Raw genomic sequence first — 16,915 nt, 5'->3', positions numbered from 1 at the left:
GACCTTCACACGTCTGTCAGCGCTCTCTTTCAATCTTCAGCTGGTTGCCTTGGCGATGACCTCCTCCTCCACCACGGCGCCATCATCAGGCCCCGCCCTCAGAGACCTGATGGTGCGTTCAGTGACTCTCAGTCAGAAATGCTGATTAAGGTTGTAATTTGACTTTCATAGAATATAATTACAAGTAAAAACTTTAACAATGAGAAACTCTGAGTGAGATTCAGAGCAGGCGGTCGTCATGGCCGACGGTCCAGCAGCACACCTGCACATCATCAGGTGTCACCATCTGAAGTCATGAGATTAAAAATGATCTTTCAGTATCGTTCACCGAGATCAAAGCAGAGCAACGATGTTCCCTGTAGCTTTCGTCTCTTCACTCGATCTATTCGAGCACGTCTGAAGGAAAGAGAGTCACTTCAACACAGCTAGCTTAGCGTTAGCATGCAGCTGCACCTTCTTCTCCTGCAGGTGACGTTTGGAGCCCAGCTGATGAGGATCAATGCAAACAGTTTGTATCAGATGATATATTGTTGTGATCAGATTATTTGACTTGCTAATATCAATATCAGCAGGAATGATGGAGCTCGACGGATGCTTGATGACGATTCATCAGCTGAGACACATTTTCTAAATTACATGTTTTACAGCTTGAACAACTTCATTAAACTTTATTGACATCAGCGCACTGAATAAAGGAAACTTCACTGGAAATGTAATAATATTAATTATCCCACAGCATCTTTTTCTCTTATAATTGGCTTACATCTGTTTCAGCGTATATATTGTGTGATATATCTTTGACAGTCCAGTAAATGATGATCTATTAATCTTTATGATCTATTGATCAGCGACAGCCCTCCAACATCACTGCAGTGAGAAGTTTAACCACTGGAGTTCTTATTCTCTTAAAACTTGAGCTTTCTAATAAACTTCAAATAAAAACAAGTTGTGGACATGAAGGTGTTCGATGTTGAAACTGCAGCTCGTCGTTCACATTGAAAATTCTCATTTAAAAGAACATTTATTGTTCAGTTCTCTGCGTGTGATAATGACAAACAGCACCGAATAAGATTCATATATTTCTATAACTTCCATGGTTTTGTTGTAACATGTGAGGTCACAGGAGGGCGGAGCTTCAGCAGGAAAACAAACTTCAGATCCAGAGTTCATGTAACAGGAAGCGGCCGAAGAGTTCAGCAGAAGGAATTCGTTCTTCACAAGTTTCCCTCTAAAGGTCCTTTTTGTGAGAAATCCCACAGCATCAGTTTTTAAAAGTTGGTAATGAGACTCACAAACAGGAGCTTTAATATTTAATAATCTAATTTAGTTACTAAAAGTCCGTTCAGATTTAGCAGCTGTTTGACTTTATGTTCATGCGTCGTCCGACCCTCCTGCTGCCACCTGTCAGTGAGGACGCCTCCTGCTGGACGACAGTGATAATGACAATGTGACAAACTACAAAAATCCCCCTCGTACTGCTGAACGGTCAGCGTCTGAATCCTTAATACAACTTCCAGCAGTCAAAAATGACTAAAATGAGGTTCCTTAGTGTTAAACTGGAACGACTCTTTATTTTCTTTTAACTTCAGTCGTTGTTCTCTGTGCAGCTTCATCCTGAAGACTGGAGGAAATAACGACTTCTGTCTTTAAAAATGTCTTTGAATATTTAAATTTGATCTGTTTCAGGGACTAAAGACATCAGGACACACTGATGTGTTTCATCTGTTTGTGCAGCCTCACTTCTGCCTCTGTGACAGACGGATCAATTTAATTAGTTTGCTAAAATAAATTAGGAATCAGTTTGAAACTGTTCAGTCCTGATGACGACTTTGTGTCTAAATGTTTGAGGGGGATTTTTACTTTAAATCAGCAGAACTGGATGTTTCCCGTCAGCTGTGGGCCGATGGAGCAGCTTCCTGCTGAGTTATCACAAGAAAAATGTATACAATCATCGACACAACATCAACGTGTTTGTATAAAATCCCAGTAAAGCTTCATGTGACGAATCAGAGACTCGTTTCTGCAGCGAGCCTGAAATGTTCTAAAATCAACTGCAGGAAATAAAATCTACTTCACATCAACTCTCAAAAAATATTCAAACCTATAAAAAGGTTTTAAATGTGGCTGCAGAAAAGTTCAACGTCAGGAAGTCAGAGTCCTTTTTAATAAAATAAATAGTCCAAGTGTGCGTCTCTCACACAGTTCAGGAATAATTACACAGACCGGTGTTGGTTGGTCTGTTTAAGGCCGTTAGAATCGACTTCCTGTCCGGACTCGTCGCAGCTTCAGTGAAATTAAAAGTCCACATGTGACCAGAGCCTGGAGCTTCTCAAACGTTCCCTCAGGTTAATCATTGATGAGCTGATATAATTATTCTTCCTTTTCTCCGTGAAACTGTTTTAAAAACAGACAGACGGGAGCGAACAGATGAGCTTTAGGTTTGTAAAGGATTCAATCATTAACGTGAGGGAACTGAAATAATTCATGACCACCTCTCAGGCTCTGCGGCGCCGCGTTGTGTTTTTGCTGCTGGGATGTGAAGCGTTTGTTTGTCTTCCGTCTCTACGCCGCCTGCTGTTTGTCCCGAGCCGGGACCGTCTCCTCGGCCTCCTCCCCTCCTCGCTCCTGGTTCCAGTCCCGCAGGCCCTCCGGCAGGCTCGTGTCCTCCTCGAAGCTCCCCGTCCCCTCCACGAACTCCTCGTACGTCGACTTCTCCTCGAACGGCCGCTGGCCCAGCAGCTCCAACATGTCTGCCTTGTCCAGGACCTCCCGCTCCAGGAGACGCTTCCCCACCTGAGGGAGACATCGGAGCTGAATACTGGAACAAAACCTCCTTTTAACTTAAGGCTGTTTTTTGGTGCAAACTTTTTTTATTGCTTTTTTTGCAGCAAATGAGCCGAACAATTTTTTTTTTTATTTATTTATCTTTTTACTTTTTGCACTCCTTGGAAAAAAAGAAAAATCTCCTGAATTTTGAAAATAAAAGACATAAAAATGAGCATTACAAAACGATGTTGTAGTATTACTAAATCATTTTCGCACCATTTTTTTTAGTATCACACGGGAAAAGAAAAGAAAAGTCTCCTAGAAAACTTTTTTTTCTCTGCTCAGTTTTACGCATGAAAAAAAAATTCTCCTGAAAGAAAGAATGTTTTACCCTAATTAATTATTCATTTATTTAAAGAAAAAGTTTTGGGGATATTTATTTCCTCATTTCCACTCATGAGAAAATGTTTTTCTTTGATATCTTCATTTAGTTCTACAAAAAAAAAAATCCTGCCAAATATTTTTTTTCACTTTGTTTCACACATTTTTTCACAGATGAAAATTTCAAAAAATTATTTAGGTTTGAAAAATTATCCTGCAAACTTGTTTGTTTTTCACCCGTTTAAGTCAAACATGAGAAAGAAAACATTTCAGCTCAGACTTATAATATTGAGGACCAGAGAGACTTTTGTCCTGACTGCATGTTACTGCAGCAGAAAACAGATTCTGCTGTTTCGAACTCTCTCGACAGCAGAACTGTGACGATGATTCAGGTCTCACCAGCTCCACCAGCTCCTTCTTGTCCTCGATGAGCTCCATGGTTCTCTGGTACGCTCGGTCCACCAGGTCTCGGACCTCCTCGTCGATCAGCTCGGCCGTCGCCTCGCTGTACGGCTTCTCCATCACCATCTCGCCCTGCCGGGGCAGGTCGAACGACACCTGTCCCACCTTATCGCTCATCCCAAACTGCACCACCTGGTCAGGAGGGAGAACCAGACGTCACAGCAGGAAACACTCGTACTGAACCAAACCGGAGCGGCAGGTGTGTGTGGCGTACCTGAGCGTAGGCGGACTGCGTGACCTTCTTCAGGTCGTCCTGAGCGCCGGTGGTGATCTTGCCGAAGAAGACCTGCTCGGCCACGCGGCCTCCCAGCATCATGCACATCCTGTCGAACAGCTGCTCTCTGCTGTACAGGTACTGCTCTCTGGGCAGGTACTGAGCGTAACCCAGACCCTTCCCCCGCGGGATGATCGACACCTGGACACACAGTTAAAGCACCGTTATTAGTATCATTTAACTGTTGTACAGGTGTGATATTTTTCACCTGTAAACACTTTGTAAACTTTGTAAACATTTTGTCGAGAAGTTCTGTACAAATAAAGTTATTTGTTCATTATTTTTATTTTATCAACATCCACAACTTTTTATTAAAAAAACATATGTAAGTCGCATTTATTTAGAAACTGATTTCACAAAATCCAAACCCAAGAACAGACACTTAATCTGGAAAGTTAAGTTATTCAGCTACACAACAGCATAAGGAACATACCTGGGAGGCAAAATAGGCTAAATTAACTTAACAAGCCAGCGACTCCAACGAGCAAGTTACCGGTAACAAGTTCACCGAGCTCTCGGTCCATTAAACACTGAATCCACTGAATATAGCTGTCACAGAGCGCCCTCTCGTGGCTGTAGACGGTAATGTTTACTCCTTGGTTCATGTCAGTCAATATGAATTCACATTTAAAAACATATTATATATATTTTGGTATATAAGTCGCACTTGACTATCAGTCACAGGAGCAGCCAAACTATGAAAAAAAGTGTGACTTATTTTGGACTTCCTGTTATTAATCTGATTCCTGGAATCATTCAGCGACAAATATTTAAATGAAAACATGTTGCCAAGTTTTCTCACAGTCTCTCAGACAATCAGAACAACTTTCAACCCGATCCAGTGAAAGATTAAGTGGTTGGTGAGGTAGAATACAAAACAAGGAATCACTAAAATCCTGAAGTTAAGCTCAGAGGATCAAACTTCATGACTTGGTGCAGCTACTTGATTTTGCAGGTCGAACATTTAACACCAGTTTCAACATGGGTTCTCTGAAGTCCGTGACGGGAGGCCCGAGGTGAGCCGGTATGGAATGACCCAGTTTCAAAACGTTCCAGACCTTTTAGCCTCTCAGAGATGAACTGAACTGTTCACACAGACGCTACAGATTGAAGTTGTACCTTCAGCAGCGGGTCGGCGTGCTGCAGGAACCAGCCGACGATGGCGTGTCCGGCCTCGTGATACGCCACAGTCTTCTTCTCTGTGGGCTGCAGGACCTGAGTCTTCTTCTCCAGACCTGAAAACACACAACACGACTGATGGAGTCAGAATAAACCTAATTATGATGTGAGTAATTATAAGAAGCACAGGGACACGTTATCTTAGAAGTGGTTGTAGTAGTTAACAGCACTGACCTCCGATGACCCGGTCGATGGCCTGTTCGAAGTGTTTGGCGTTGACTGACGGGCCCAGATATCGGGCAGCGATCAGCGCCGCCTCGTTACAGACGTTAGCGATGTCGGCACCTGATGTTCACAGAGAGAGAAGAACAAACGTCTCACACTTATCTTCTTAGTTAAACCACATCAAGAAGGAGTTTCCACTTTTGCTTTTTGTTTCAAGTTACTAAAAACTAAAAGTTCAGTCCTCCTCTCCTCCTGATGATATAAAGACAGGTGAAGTGTCAGAGTCCACAAACAGTTCTGGAGCTTCAAAGTAAAACAGAGTTGAAGCATCGAGGGTTTAAATTACGTCTTTTACATCAGTGTGAGATCTCACGGCTTCTGACGTGGATTTCATCGGACGAGCATGATCGATGTTTTTGACCATTTTAAAACAAGATTCCAGCTGTGAAAAAAATAAAAAAAATCACTCTGTTCATCACAGAAATGTTTCTGTTTAGAAAAAACTAATTGCTTCTCCCAGATTCATAAAAAATTCTCAACAAAAGCATTTTTTTTCCTTCTCGGTTCCACACGGGAGGAAAAAATTACTCCACTCCATACGTGATCAGTGTTTCCTCCAGTATTTTCTGAGACTGTGGCGCTGGTGTGTGTGTGTGTGTGTGTGTGTGTGTGTGTGTGTGTGTGTGTGTGTGTGTGTGTGTGTTTGTGTGTGTGTACAGTTTGGGTCATCATAATGTAATATTTATACTTATGTCATTGGCTACTTGGGGAATTTAGGGAATGCTCTCACACAGCCATCATGAACTCCCCTGCATGGGCTTGGAATGAAGATTCATGTAGTAAAGAAATATTTTTATTATTTGTTTTAAGAGAGGAGTTATCCAAGTCAGAGTCCTGCACGGGTGAAACATAATGTACTGTGTCGGACACAGATGCAGATCGGGTCAGATGCCTGGAGAGGCGGGTCGGGTTTTACGATTGCCATTTTCAAGGCGTCACTTATCATCAGTCATTATTAGCGACACAAATTATAAGCATTTATATTTCATATGAGCTCATTCATGCGTGCTTGCGCCCTCCCAGAACTCCCATTCCCCACACTGTCTTACTTTCACTTTTAAAATTGTGTCCGTCCAATTTTCCTTCGGACGTCGGTATCAATTTATAGCGGGTCGGCTCGGGTGCGGAATGTAAAATAAGACCCGTGCAGGACTCTGCTCTAAGTGACCATTTTAATCCTCTAGCTAATTGTCAAGCTAAATATCCAACATGCTAGTTAACGTCAAAGACTGCGGTGGAAGACGACGGTAAAATATTTACTTTCTTTAACACTGGATTTATTTATGCCTGAATTTTTAAGGTGTGGCGGCTTTTATTTTGCCGTGGCTGTGCGCCACAGTCAATTACATGTAGAGGAAACCCTGGTGATTATTTTTTTTGCGTAATGGAAAAAATGTTTTTTATTCTCTTCCGGACATACAAAAATAATCAGTTGTTTAGCAGAATGTTGCAGAACTGAAGCTCCAGAAATGTTTTGTGAACTTCAAGACTTCACCTGACTTTATCAACATGTAGGAGAGGAGGATGAGTGAACTGTTCCTTTAACTATGACGTATCTGATCTGTGCCGTCACCTGAAGTTCATCAAGCCCTCAGAGGTTAATTCACACAATCTACAATTTTTTGTTTTAAATTCCTCTACATGTCAGTTGGAACATGAATGTAACGCTGCAGCTGAGGCGTACCGGTGAATCCTGGCGTGGCAGCAGCCATCTTCCTGGCGAGAACATCTTTGTCCATGTTGGGGTCCAGTTTGATTGGTCGCAGGTGGACTTTAAAGATGGACGCCCTGCCTTTGATGTCAGGAGGACCTGAGAGGAAACATCAGAAAGAAAAGACATTTAAACATTTTTACATTCATCAAAGCTGAAGTCACTAAAACAAGTGGAACCATGTGAGACTCATTAAAACACAGAATCAACGACTCCACATGAGATTTGGGATGAATTACTGGATCTGATGCGCTCTGTTGTAATGATCTGAACTACACCTGTGTACATTTTGTATGAAGACACTGAATCTCAGTCGGCTGCTCACATGTGAATCATTGCGACGTCCTGAAACAGCCGTCTAACAGCTGCAGCTTTCACACTCGTGTTTCATCGATAACTCCACAGACTGAGACTGAACTCTGCTGCAGAGTTCAGGACTCTGCTGCAGAGTCCTGAACTCTGCAGCAGAGTCCTGAACTCTGCAGCAGAGTCCTGAACTCTGCCGCAGAGTCCTGAACTCGGCCGCAGAGTCCTGAACTCGGCCGCAGAGTCCTGAACTCGGCCGCAGAGTCCTGAACTCGGCCGCAAGAGTCCTGAACTCGGCCGCAGAGTTCCTGAACTCGGCCGCAGAGTCCTGAACTCGGCCGCAGAGTCCTGAACTCGGCCGCAGAGTCCTGAACTCGGCAGCAGAGTCGGAACTCGGTCCTGAACTCGGCCGCAAGAGTCCTTGAACTCTGCCGCAGAGTCCCTGAACTCGGCCGCAGAGTCCTGAACTCGGCCGCAGAGTCCTGAACTCTGCAGCAGAGTCCTGAACTCGGCCGCAGAGTCCTGAACTCGGCCGCAGAGTCCTGAACTCGGCCGCAGAGTCCTGAACTCGGCCGCAGAGTCCTGAACTCGGCCGCAGAGTCCTGAACTCGGCCGCAGAGTCCTGAACTCTGCCGCAGAGTCCTGAACTCTGCCGCAGAGTCCTGAACTCGGCCGCAGAGTCCTGAACTCGGCCGCAGAGTCCTGAACTCGGCCGCAGAGTCCTGAACTCGGCCGCAGAGTCCTGAACTCGGCCGCAGAGTCCTGAACTCGGCCGCAGAGTCCTGAACTCGGCCGCAGAGTCCTGAACTCGGCCGCAGAGTCCTGAACTCGGCCGCAGAGTCCTGAACTCGGCTGCAGAGTCCTGAACTCTGGGTTAATCCACTTTGGATTGTGTCAGTGTGATTACTTTCTGAGCCTGAGGATAAGAAGGGTTCAAGAATGAGCTAATGTCAAAGACCCCATTTACTCTGAGCACGTCTGGAAGGTGAAGAACTTTATTCACGTGGCAGTTCTGTTCTCGTTTCTATAATCTCAGGTGCACTTTATAAAACATACCACATGTAAATATGTTATCTGATGACAGATTTCCCTCCCTTTGCCCTAAATTACAATTAATCACATATCTTTAGGTTTTGTTCAGACAGAAATGAAAACATGAAGATGATGATGATGATGATGGAGGAACTATGATGATTATTTATCACCATTTCTGATGTTTCAAAGACCAAGTGGGTTGATCGAGGAATCAATAAAATAATCAGCAGATTAATGGATGAATAATATTTTAGTTTTCTGTCCCACACACACACAAAAAAATTCTCTTGAAGTATTATTTTTCCATTTGGTTCCTAACAGAAAAAGAGGGGGACATTTGATTTTTCTGTGAACATTTGGTCCAAAATCACTCGGTCCAATGATGGAAAAACACACTTTCCTCTTGGTTCAGTACATACAAAACAAAAATTCTCCAGTAATTTGGTTCCACACAGAAAAAAAAATGTCTTTTCCTCTCAGGAAACAAAATTCTGCTGAAATATAATTCTCTTGGGAAAAAAAAAAAAAGATCTTCTCATTTCCACACGCAGGAAAAAAACATTCTTGTGATTATTTTTTTCACTTTGTTACGCACACAAAAAAGTTTCTATCTATGAATTTATTTTCCCACGTGGAAAAAAAAGTTTTCACTGTTCAGCACATACAATATAATATTATTTTTTTTTTAAAAGTTGCAAAGACAAATTCTATCTTAATTTTTTTCCCCCACTTAGTTCATCACTGGAAAAAAAAGAGAGATTTCACTTGTTTCCACACAGAAAACATTTTTTTTTCCTCCTGAAAGAAAAAACAGTTTTCACTTATGAAAAAAATATTCTTTTTAAAATTGGATCCACAAGAGGAAAAAAAAAATCCGGCAAAATAAATAATTTCTTTCTTGTGAAATTCTTCTTCCATTCCATACATTTTTTTTTTCCCCTCACAGATTTTTTTTTTCTTCCACACAGCACAGACAAAAAAAAAAAAAGGATGTTGGAAAAAAGAAGAATTCCTCTCTGTTAACCATCATCCTTAAACCAGAACAACCAATCAGCTGTCAGTGTTGAACTCTACCTATGTAGATCTGCCTGTCGAAGCGTCCCGGTCTCATCAGAGCAGGATCCAGGATGTCGGGTCTGTTGGTTCCAGCCAGAACCACCACGTTAGTGGCCGTGTTAAAACCTGAGAACAACAACAGACCGTTAGAATCCAGAACCTCCTGAAGAATCGGACTCCGGTGGTTCTGCAGCTCACCGTCCATCTCCACCAGCAGCTGGTTCAGAGTGTTCTCCTGCTCGCTCTGACCGCCGAAGTTTCCTCCTCCTCTCTTCCTCCCCACAGCGTCGATCTCATCGATGAAGAGGATGCAGGGAGCGTTCTTCCTCGCCATGGAGAACATGTCCCTCACCTGCGGAGGAGAAAACACTCCATCAACATGTTCTCACTGCAGCAACAGGTGATAAAAACACAACGGCTGGTCTGGAAACGCCTTCAAATTTATTCTATATCTTCCATTCTCTTGGGAAAAAAAAGATATTGTTTTTTCACTCAGTTCCAATCAGGAAAGAAACATTCTGGTGAAAATGTTTCTTAAAAGTATACATGATGTTATTTTCATCATTTCACTTGGTTTCCACACAGAAAATTAAAGCAATTTTTCACTTTGGAAAAAATAAAATATTTTTGAAAAAAAAACTTTTTTTTTTCACCTGAAATATAAAATAAATTCACTCTGTTCAACACAGAATTTTCCGATCTTGAAAAAAATAAAAAATAAATAATAATAATAATCATATATAATCTTTCTCCTCTCAGTTCAGCTCATAGAAAAAAAAAATCCTGAAACAATTTTTCTCATTGATTAAACTAAATATCCACAAAAAAAATGTCCCTGACTTCAGTCATCTCCTCAGACCCTGAAATCCTTACAGTTCCACCAACGTCTTCCTGAGTCTAGTAGACGGATCTCTGGTCTCTGTTACTCACCCTGGCAGGACCGACGCCCACAAACATCTCCAGGAACTCAGAGCCATTAACAGTGATGAAGGGGACATTGGCCTCTCCGGCGGTGGCTTTAGCCAGCAGGGTCTTCCCGGTCCCAGGAGGTCCGGACAGCACAGCACCCTGAGACCAGACCAGACCAGACGTCATTCAAAAAGGTCCCATAACGCTCATTTTCAGGTTCCTTCCTTCTCGTGTCTTTTAAAAACATGAGTGTGTGTGTGTGTGTGTGTGTGTGTGTGTGTGTGTGTGTGTGTGTGTGTGTGTGTGTGTGTGTCACCTTGGGGATCTTGGCTCCGAGGTCCTGGTACTGTTGTGGGTTCTTCAGGAAGTTGACGAACTCCAGGATCTCCAGCTTGGCCTCCTCACAGCCGGCCACGTCCTTGAACTTGACGTCGATGTTGTCTTTCATCATCTTCGCCGTCGACTCGCTCATGCTGAAGGGCCCGCCCCTCCCGCCGCCCATGCCTCCACCCATTGGTCCTCGCCGAAGGCTGAAGATCAGGAAGCCGATGAGCAGCAGCGTGGGCACCATGCCGAGCAGAAACGAGCTGAGGCGACAGAGGAAGAAGGTTACTGGAGGACAAACGACCTGCTGACCGTCTTATTTTAAATGTTCCGTCTCAGTTAAGAGGAAATGTTCTTTCAGCTGTTCCAGGACTGTTGCTGAAACATGCGGACATGTTTGTGTGTGAGACTCACCCGTCGCTCTCGGTGCTGTAGACGACGGCAGGGCGGTGCGACAGCTCCAGGCCGAGCTCCAGGTGCGCCGCCTCCAGGTTCCTCTCGAACGTGTCGACGCTGCCGATGTTGAACCAAACGTAGCTCTGCGGGTCACATGTGACTTCATGATGATCAGGTGTGACGGAGCGACATTTTTTTAAATCACATTACTTGCATCAGTTTTACACACTGACCTAAAATGTCCCAACAAGTCCCTTTAATTCACTGAGTCTTTTCATCCAATATTAAAACTAGAAATATCATCTTAAAATTAAATCTACTTGATCTGGATGTTTTATTTTCATCATAAATACGCCTGACTTTGTCATCGAGACACATGAAGCCCTGAACCTGAGAAGATTAATGGACATGTCGGAAAATCTTGTAATATTAAAGAAAGTGAGGAAAGAATTCCTGGTTTCATCCTTTTATCCAGATCCTCACCAAAAGTTATTGAGCTCCATTCTGAGCCGAGACCTCATATCCTCCATCTAAGTTTTGTGGAAATCCGCTCTGTAATTTATTTCTAATTTATTTATTTTTTAAAATCTTGCTGACAAAGAAAAAGACTTTGCATTTCATTCAGCTGCCGGCCGACTGATTAATATTAACTAAAACCTCCTGCCTTCTTTACATATCACTGTTACAGGTGTTTGATGGATCATTATAAATAATGTGTAAATATCATTATTACTTTTTTTAATTATGGTTATCAGACGATTCAATTACATGAAGAGCAAACAAAGGTAAACTGTTCCTCTGTTGACCATCGAGATGTTTTGTTCGTCTGGTTTAACTTTTCTTTTCTTAAATAACAATTTGTTCTGCAAAATGCAGCAAACTTCAAAACTATTTCCTGTATTTGTTTTTACAGTTTTTATCTTGATAAATTAAGACACGGTCTCAGTTCTTCTCACCGCGTCAGCGTTGGCTCCCGGCACCAGGATGACTCTGACATACTGTTTGTTGATGACCTCTAAACGCTCCACCTGCACAGAAGGAAATACATGAACATCATTAAAAAACATTTTTAATTTCACTCTTTTCTTACTCATGAACTATTGTTTCTCTAAGATCAGGACTACCGCATGAAACATGTTTAATATCTCAGTAGAAAAATCCTCCTCACAATTCCTCGGCCCACGTATCGGTGGACGAAGTCCTTCCAGCTGATCTCTCTGCCGTTGTCTCGCATGTAGAGGTAGAGAAGAACTGAACTCACTCCGGCGATGGTGATCGCAAGATAACGGAAATCCTTCTCGTCCCAGGGGAAGTCGCCCTGCAGCCCGACAGAGACAGAGACACGGCTGGAGGTTACACCTGAACTGTTATCTCAAAATTCTCATTATGAGTCCTGAGCCAACCGGGCTTGGATACGATGGTTCTGCTGATATTTTCTGTCTCATTTATAAATGAAAACTCAAAAAGTTAAATAATTTAATTTTCCTGGTGTCTGTGCAGGAACAACAACGACAAGCAGCTATAAAGATTTTGATTCTTCGACACACAAAAGTTCATCTTTCACTTTCATCTGCACGATTTCAGAACACAAATGTTCAGTCAGGCTCAATATTTGGTTATTTGTGTTGCTCTGAATATATTGTTACATTTTCTTTTACATTTTGTGGAACAGAACAGGAGCAAAATCTGTTTCTGTGTTAAAAAAAACACATGACAGCAAAATACAGATTTCTGAGTCAGATTTTGAAAGCCAGTTTCTACTTTGCATGTTTCATCTGATCAGTTGTTTTTTCTACAATTGGCTTCATATGAAACATTTCAAAACTCTCATCTCCAAAACTGTTCTTATAAATTCTCCTTCAGGGTTTTACCATAAAAAAGCTGCATTTGTTTCATCAGTTAGATATTAGAAGTGAAACAATAGAAGAGAATCTTCTGTCAGGGCAATAAATGAGTAAAGTAGCTTCACTTTAATGTTCGTGCAGGCGTGACGTACCTTCTGCAGACGGCTCCACCAGTCTTTTCCTCCTCCTCTCTTTCCTCCTCCTCCTCCTTTACCATCTGAAACACACAGATGACGTGAGATCACACGTCTGTCAGCGTCTCTGTCTGGTTTCCATTTAAGCAACAGACATCGTCCTCACTCGTCCTTCAGTGGAATTATAAATGGATGATAAAATGTTTTATGGTTCTGATTCTGCAGCCAAACTAAAATACAGTAAGAGGTGATTTGTGATCCACCAATAAGAAGAACAAGAACAAGAAGAGAGAAGAAGCTCAGCTGTTGTCGCCCTCACAGGTCTTTGCTTTTCTCACCCCCATGAGGGCAGAAACAAGCTGTGAACTTATTTTTAAAATACAAAAATGTGGAATCACTGCTCATCTTATCAATATCGACCACAAGATGCAGGTAATTATAGGTTATTGGCTGAAAACAACCACATTGTGCACAAATCCTTCTTTTTGTTCTCGTGTCGTAACGTTGCATCAATAAAACGTCTCGTGTGCAGACAGTTTCTCCACAACATCCACCTGCTGTGCTTCAGCTGCAGAGTCGTTCTCACCTTTAGGTTCAGTCGAGTACAGGCGACGTTGAGCTAACTGGAGTCTGCGTCCGGACAGGAAGTTAGCTGGAGTCCGACGGAGGTTCTGGAAAAGAAGACAGAACCAGAGTGAGTCCACTGAACACAAACAACCTGAGAGGGTCAAAATCAGCTCCTCCCTCTGTTCTGGTTAATGTTGACTTCACTTAAAACTGCTGACCAGTGAATTATGATGACCAGTGGAATAATAAAGATGTGGAGGAAACGTTCAAAAATAACTCAGCATGACCTTGATGCTGATGTGATAAAAAGGCCAAAAGTATGTGGACAAGTTTGTCATATTCTCTTGTTCATCTCCTACAAAGAAAGAAATCTTAACGCTACAGAGGACAAAAGTGTGTCTTTGTCTCTCGGCTGTTTTCCACATTACAATAAAACCAGTTCTATGTAGAAATGGTTCTTCCAGTCTGGTGAAGAAGACCTTGACTGGCCTGCACACAGGACGTTCTTCAACCCCATCAACACCTTTGGGAGGAACTGGAACACCGACAGAAATATTCCAATCTCAGGTCAAAAGTCTTCCCAGAAGAGTGGAAGCTGTTAAAACAGCAGATTAAAACCACTGAGGCAGATTATTTTGCAGCATGTTACTCAAAAACATGTTTGATTTCACATGCTGAGGTTTAAAAGTGTCTAACATTATTCAAGTAAAGGCACAGAAAGAGTTATTGTTTGCTCTTTCCTCCTCATTTTACAGTTTCAGTGTGATTCATGGGGACGCTGTTAGTTCACTTGGTTTTTTGCACACACAGCGTTTCTTCTCTGAGCTGCAGTAAAAGGACAGTAAGCAGCAATTTGGTACTCAGGAGACTAACGAGGTAACTTCAGAGGACGACAATTTAACTCATGAGGTCTCAAATTAGCCTCAGCTGATCTTTGAAAGCAGTTCTGTGTTACAGAATTGTGGATTTACATCATGAGGTTCTGAGTAGCTCTGGAGAGGAAATATAAACTCTCACTACAATATCAATGAGGGAATAATACAAACTCTGAAATGTCTTTTTTCCCCCCCACAAGTGAATAAACAAGGTGGCAGGGTCCGCCACATATTAAAAAAAAAAAAAAGTAGAACAGTATAAACTGTTTTCCTTTAAGGTTAGTTTGTTTATTTAGTCATGAAAACAAATACAGTTTTATAATTTAGTTTGTTTAGACAGAAAAAAAAAATTTGTATCATAAATCTACATAATGCACCTTTAAACAATTTCAGTTTTATCTTTTGGGGACAGAAAGCAGCCGTGCATGAGTTGAGTGAATGTGAAGCTGCAGCAGTCTGAAGTGGATTTCTTCTAAATGTTTTTATTAGTGTGAACTTCCTGTTCCTTGGATTTCTGCCACCAATCAGTAACACTAAATCTGACTAAAGTGTTCCAAATGTAATTTCCACCATGAGGGAGGTGTCTGTTAAAAAAACTAAAAACAAAAAACATCTGCTGAGTGTCGAGAACTCAGCCGGACCTGAGGAACAACAGTCTGTTCTGCTCTGTTAACCGGCAGGAGGAACGCTCAAACATCACTTTTTACCTTTAGGGGGCAAAAAGTGGAAATATCTTCACACCTGTTCATCAACCTGACCTGGTTTTGAGGAAACTGTTGTTGGTTTTTAAGTCACGTCACTGAAATGTTGACGGCTGACTGAAGCTGGATGGGAAATGTATTTTACTTTTTGGAAACTTTACAGAGGAGATCCATGAGGGCCAAATACTATAATAATGTTCACACACAAGACAGTTTTAAAGTTTTAAACATGTTACAATGAATCCTCTAACCTGCATGTAGCCACGGTAACCTGATGAAACACACCGTTAACTTGAGGATTTCTGTCGTTTGCACATTTTTTAGAAACATTCAGGATAATAAAAGTACATAAACCAATAAAATATATAACAGGGACGTTGTAGATTTTAGACATTTTATTGCTGAATTCCTGTGTTATCTTTTTGTGGCCTGTGTGAAAAAGAACACAGCTGGCATGTGAGTATTGTGTATACAGAGTTTAGTCTAGAGCTGGATAATAAGGGGGAAACGTTGAATATTAAGCTTCCAGTAACACTTGGATCAGTTCCAGTCAGCTGACACTTCAAGTAAAATGCTGTCAAACTGTGTCAGAACACTGAGTAGCTTGTAGCTGAACGATGACAGACAGCTTTAAGCTAAGCTCTCAAACTTGTCAATAAACTACTGTTTAAGCACCATAACTAAAGTAAAATGTTGGTTTAAGTTTCGGTACAACTTAAAAATAGTTACTCGTACAGTCTAAGTTGAGTTATTACTGCTTTTAACGCTAAACCTTTACACAAACAGGCCTCGTTTATTCTGCTAGCGTTAGCAAACAGATTGTTAGCTAATTTACAGAAGAGCCTCATGAAGGACGTTTCGTTGTGCTTTCATTGCTTTATTGGCTTATTTCTTAAAATGCAGAGAAGATATCTGGTTACAGCACTAAATGTCACTTTAATTTACATTTGACCCACTTGTCTGTAATTCCTTCAGTGTGGTTGCTAACGTTAGATAAAAAGTGACTCGTAGTAACGTTATCTCCACAGAGAAAGTTGTGTTTTACGTGTAAGAAATGTTTTTTTTCGCTGAATGAAATCCGTGCCGAATTAAAGAGTAGACTATAATGAGGCAGATGAGGTCTTACATGTTCCCTAAAATTGCATTTGATTTCGTTATAAAGCAGAACAAACCCTTAACTCCCTGGTTTTGTAATGGGATACGGCAAGTAGCTTGGCTAGCCAGATATCTGTCCCTCTGCACAAAGTTACATCTAGGTTAAATATAATTCCAGCTCACTTGGAGAAGGTTTCAGGGGTCAGTTAGTCACTGGCGGGTTCGTTCATGTCACAGACAACCATAAATCCAAAAAACCTCCACATGTACTCACCGGGGCCGCAGAGCTTCGATACCCGGCTGTGAAGAGCCGAGCTGCCGTCACCGCGGAGAAGCGAGCCCGGGCTCCTGCAGCCCGGCAGAGAGGCAGGGCGGCCGCCGAGAGAAGCCTCAGCACCTGAGACATGCTCCCAGTGCCGCGTGCCTAATCTTTCCGTCCAAAAACACACCTTTTGCTTTAATTTCGCCCGCTGAACTTCATCGTGTGGCTCCTACAAGTGTTATTGAATAACAGCGACGGCGTGAAATGTCAATGGGACGATGATGTAAAGGGCAGAAAGACTTTCTCTCCGAATACCTGCCGGAAATTATAGTCCAGAGAAAAAGATTTATCAATCCAAAGTATGTCTTAACGTCATAAAACAAGTCACTGTTTCAGAAATAAGGTAAAGTATT

The 16,915-nt window shown here is 42.1% G+C and overlaps 1 protein-coding gene across 1 annotated transcript; it reads right to left on the bottom strand.

Annotated features, from left to right (window-relative positions):
* Window positions 1-651: 651 nt before the first annotated feature.
* afg3l1 (AFG3-like AAA ATPase 1) lies at window positions 652-16,774 on the bottom strand. The gene is made up of 16 exons (XM_030425216.1): window positions 16,515-16,774; window positions 13,589-13,673; window positions 13,021-13,085; window positions 12,193-12,342; window positions 11,981-12,052; window positions 11,043-11,167; window positions 10,621-10,891; window positions 10,326-10,463; window positions 9,594-9,747; window positions 9,414-9,521; window positions 6,972-7,097; window positions 5,237-5,347; window positions 5,003-5,118; window positions 3,824-4,024; window positions 3,547-3,741; window positions 652-2,793 (listed from the first exon to the last, which is right to left on the bottom strand). Exons 1-16 carry the CDS (start codon window positions 16,644-16,646, stop codon window positions 2,563-2,565), a joined length of 2,280 nt encoding a protein of 759 aa, XP_030281076.1. The 5' UTR covers window positions 16,647-16,774; the 3' UTR covers window positions 652-2,562.
* Between the last annotated feature and the right edge of the window lie 141 nt (window positions 16,775-16,915).

The sequence above is a fragment of the Sparus aurata genome, chromosome 8 (assembly GCF_900880675.1).
Source record: "Sparus aurata chromosome 8, fSpaAur1.1, whole genome shotgun sequence".
Taxonomy (NCBI): Eukaryota; Metazoa; Chordata; class Actinopteri; order Spariformes; family Sparidae; genus Sparus; species Sparus aurata.
Note: the sequence above shows the minus strand (reverse complement) of the source record. Positions and strands in the feature narration are given on the sequence as shown.

Coding starts and splice junctions, on each gene's coding strand:
- afg3l1 (XM_030425216.1), bottom strand. CDS start 16,646: ATGTCTCAGGTGCTGAGGCTTCTCTCGGCGGCCGCCCTGCCTCTCTGC. Junction 5,119..5,236: donor CATCGACCGGGTCATCGGAG/GTCAGTGCTGTT, acceptor GTGTGTTTTCAG/GTCTGGAGAAGAAGACTCAG. Junction 3,742..3,823: donor CGCAGTCCGCCTACGCTCAG/GTACGCCACACA, acceptor CCTCCTGACCAG/GTGGTGCAGTTTGGGATGAG.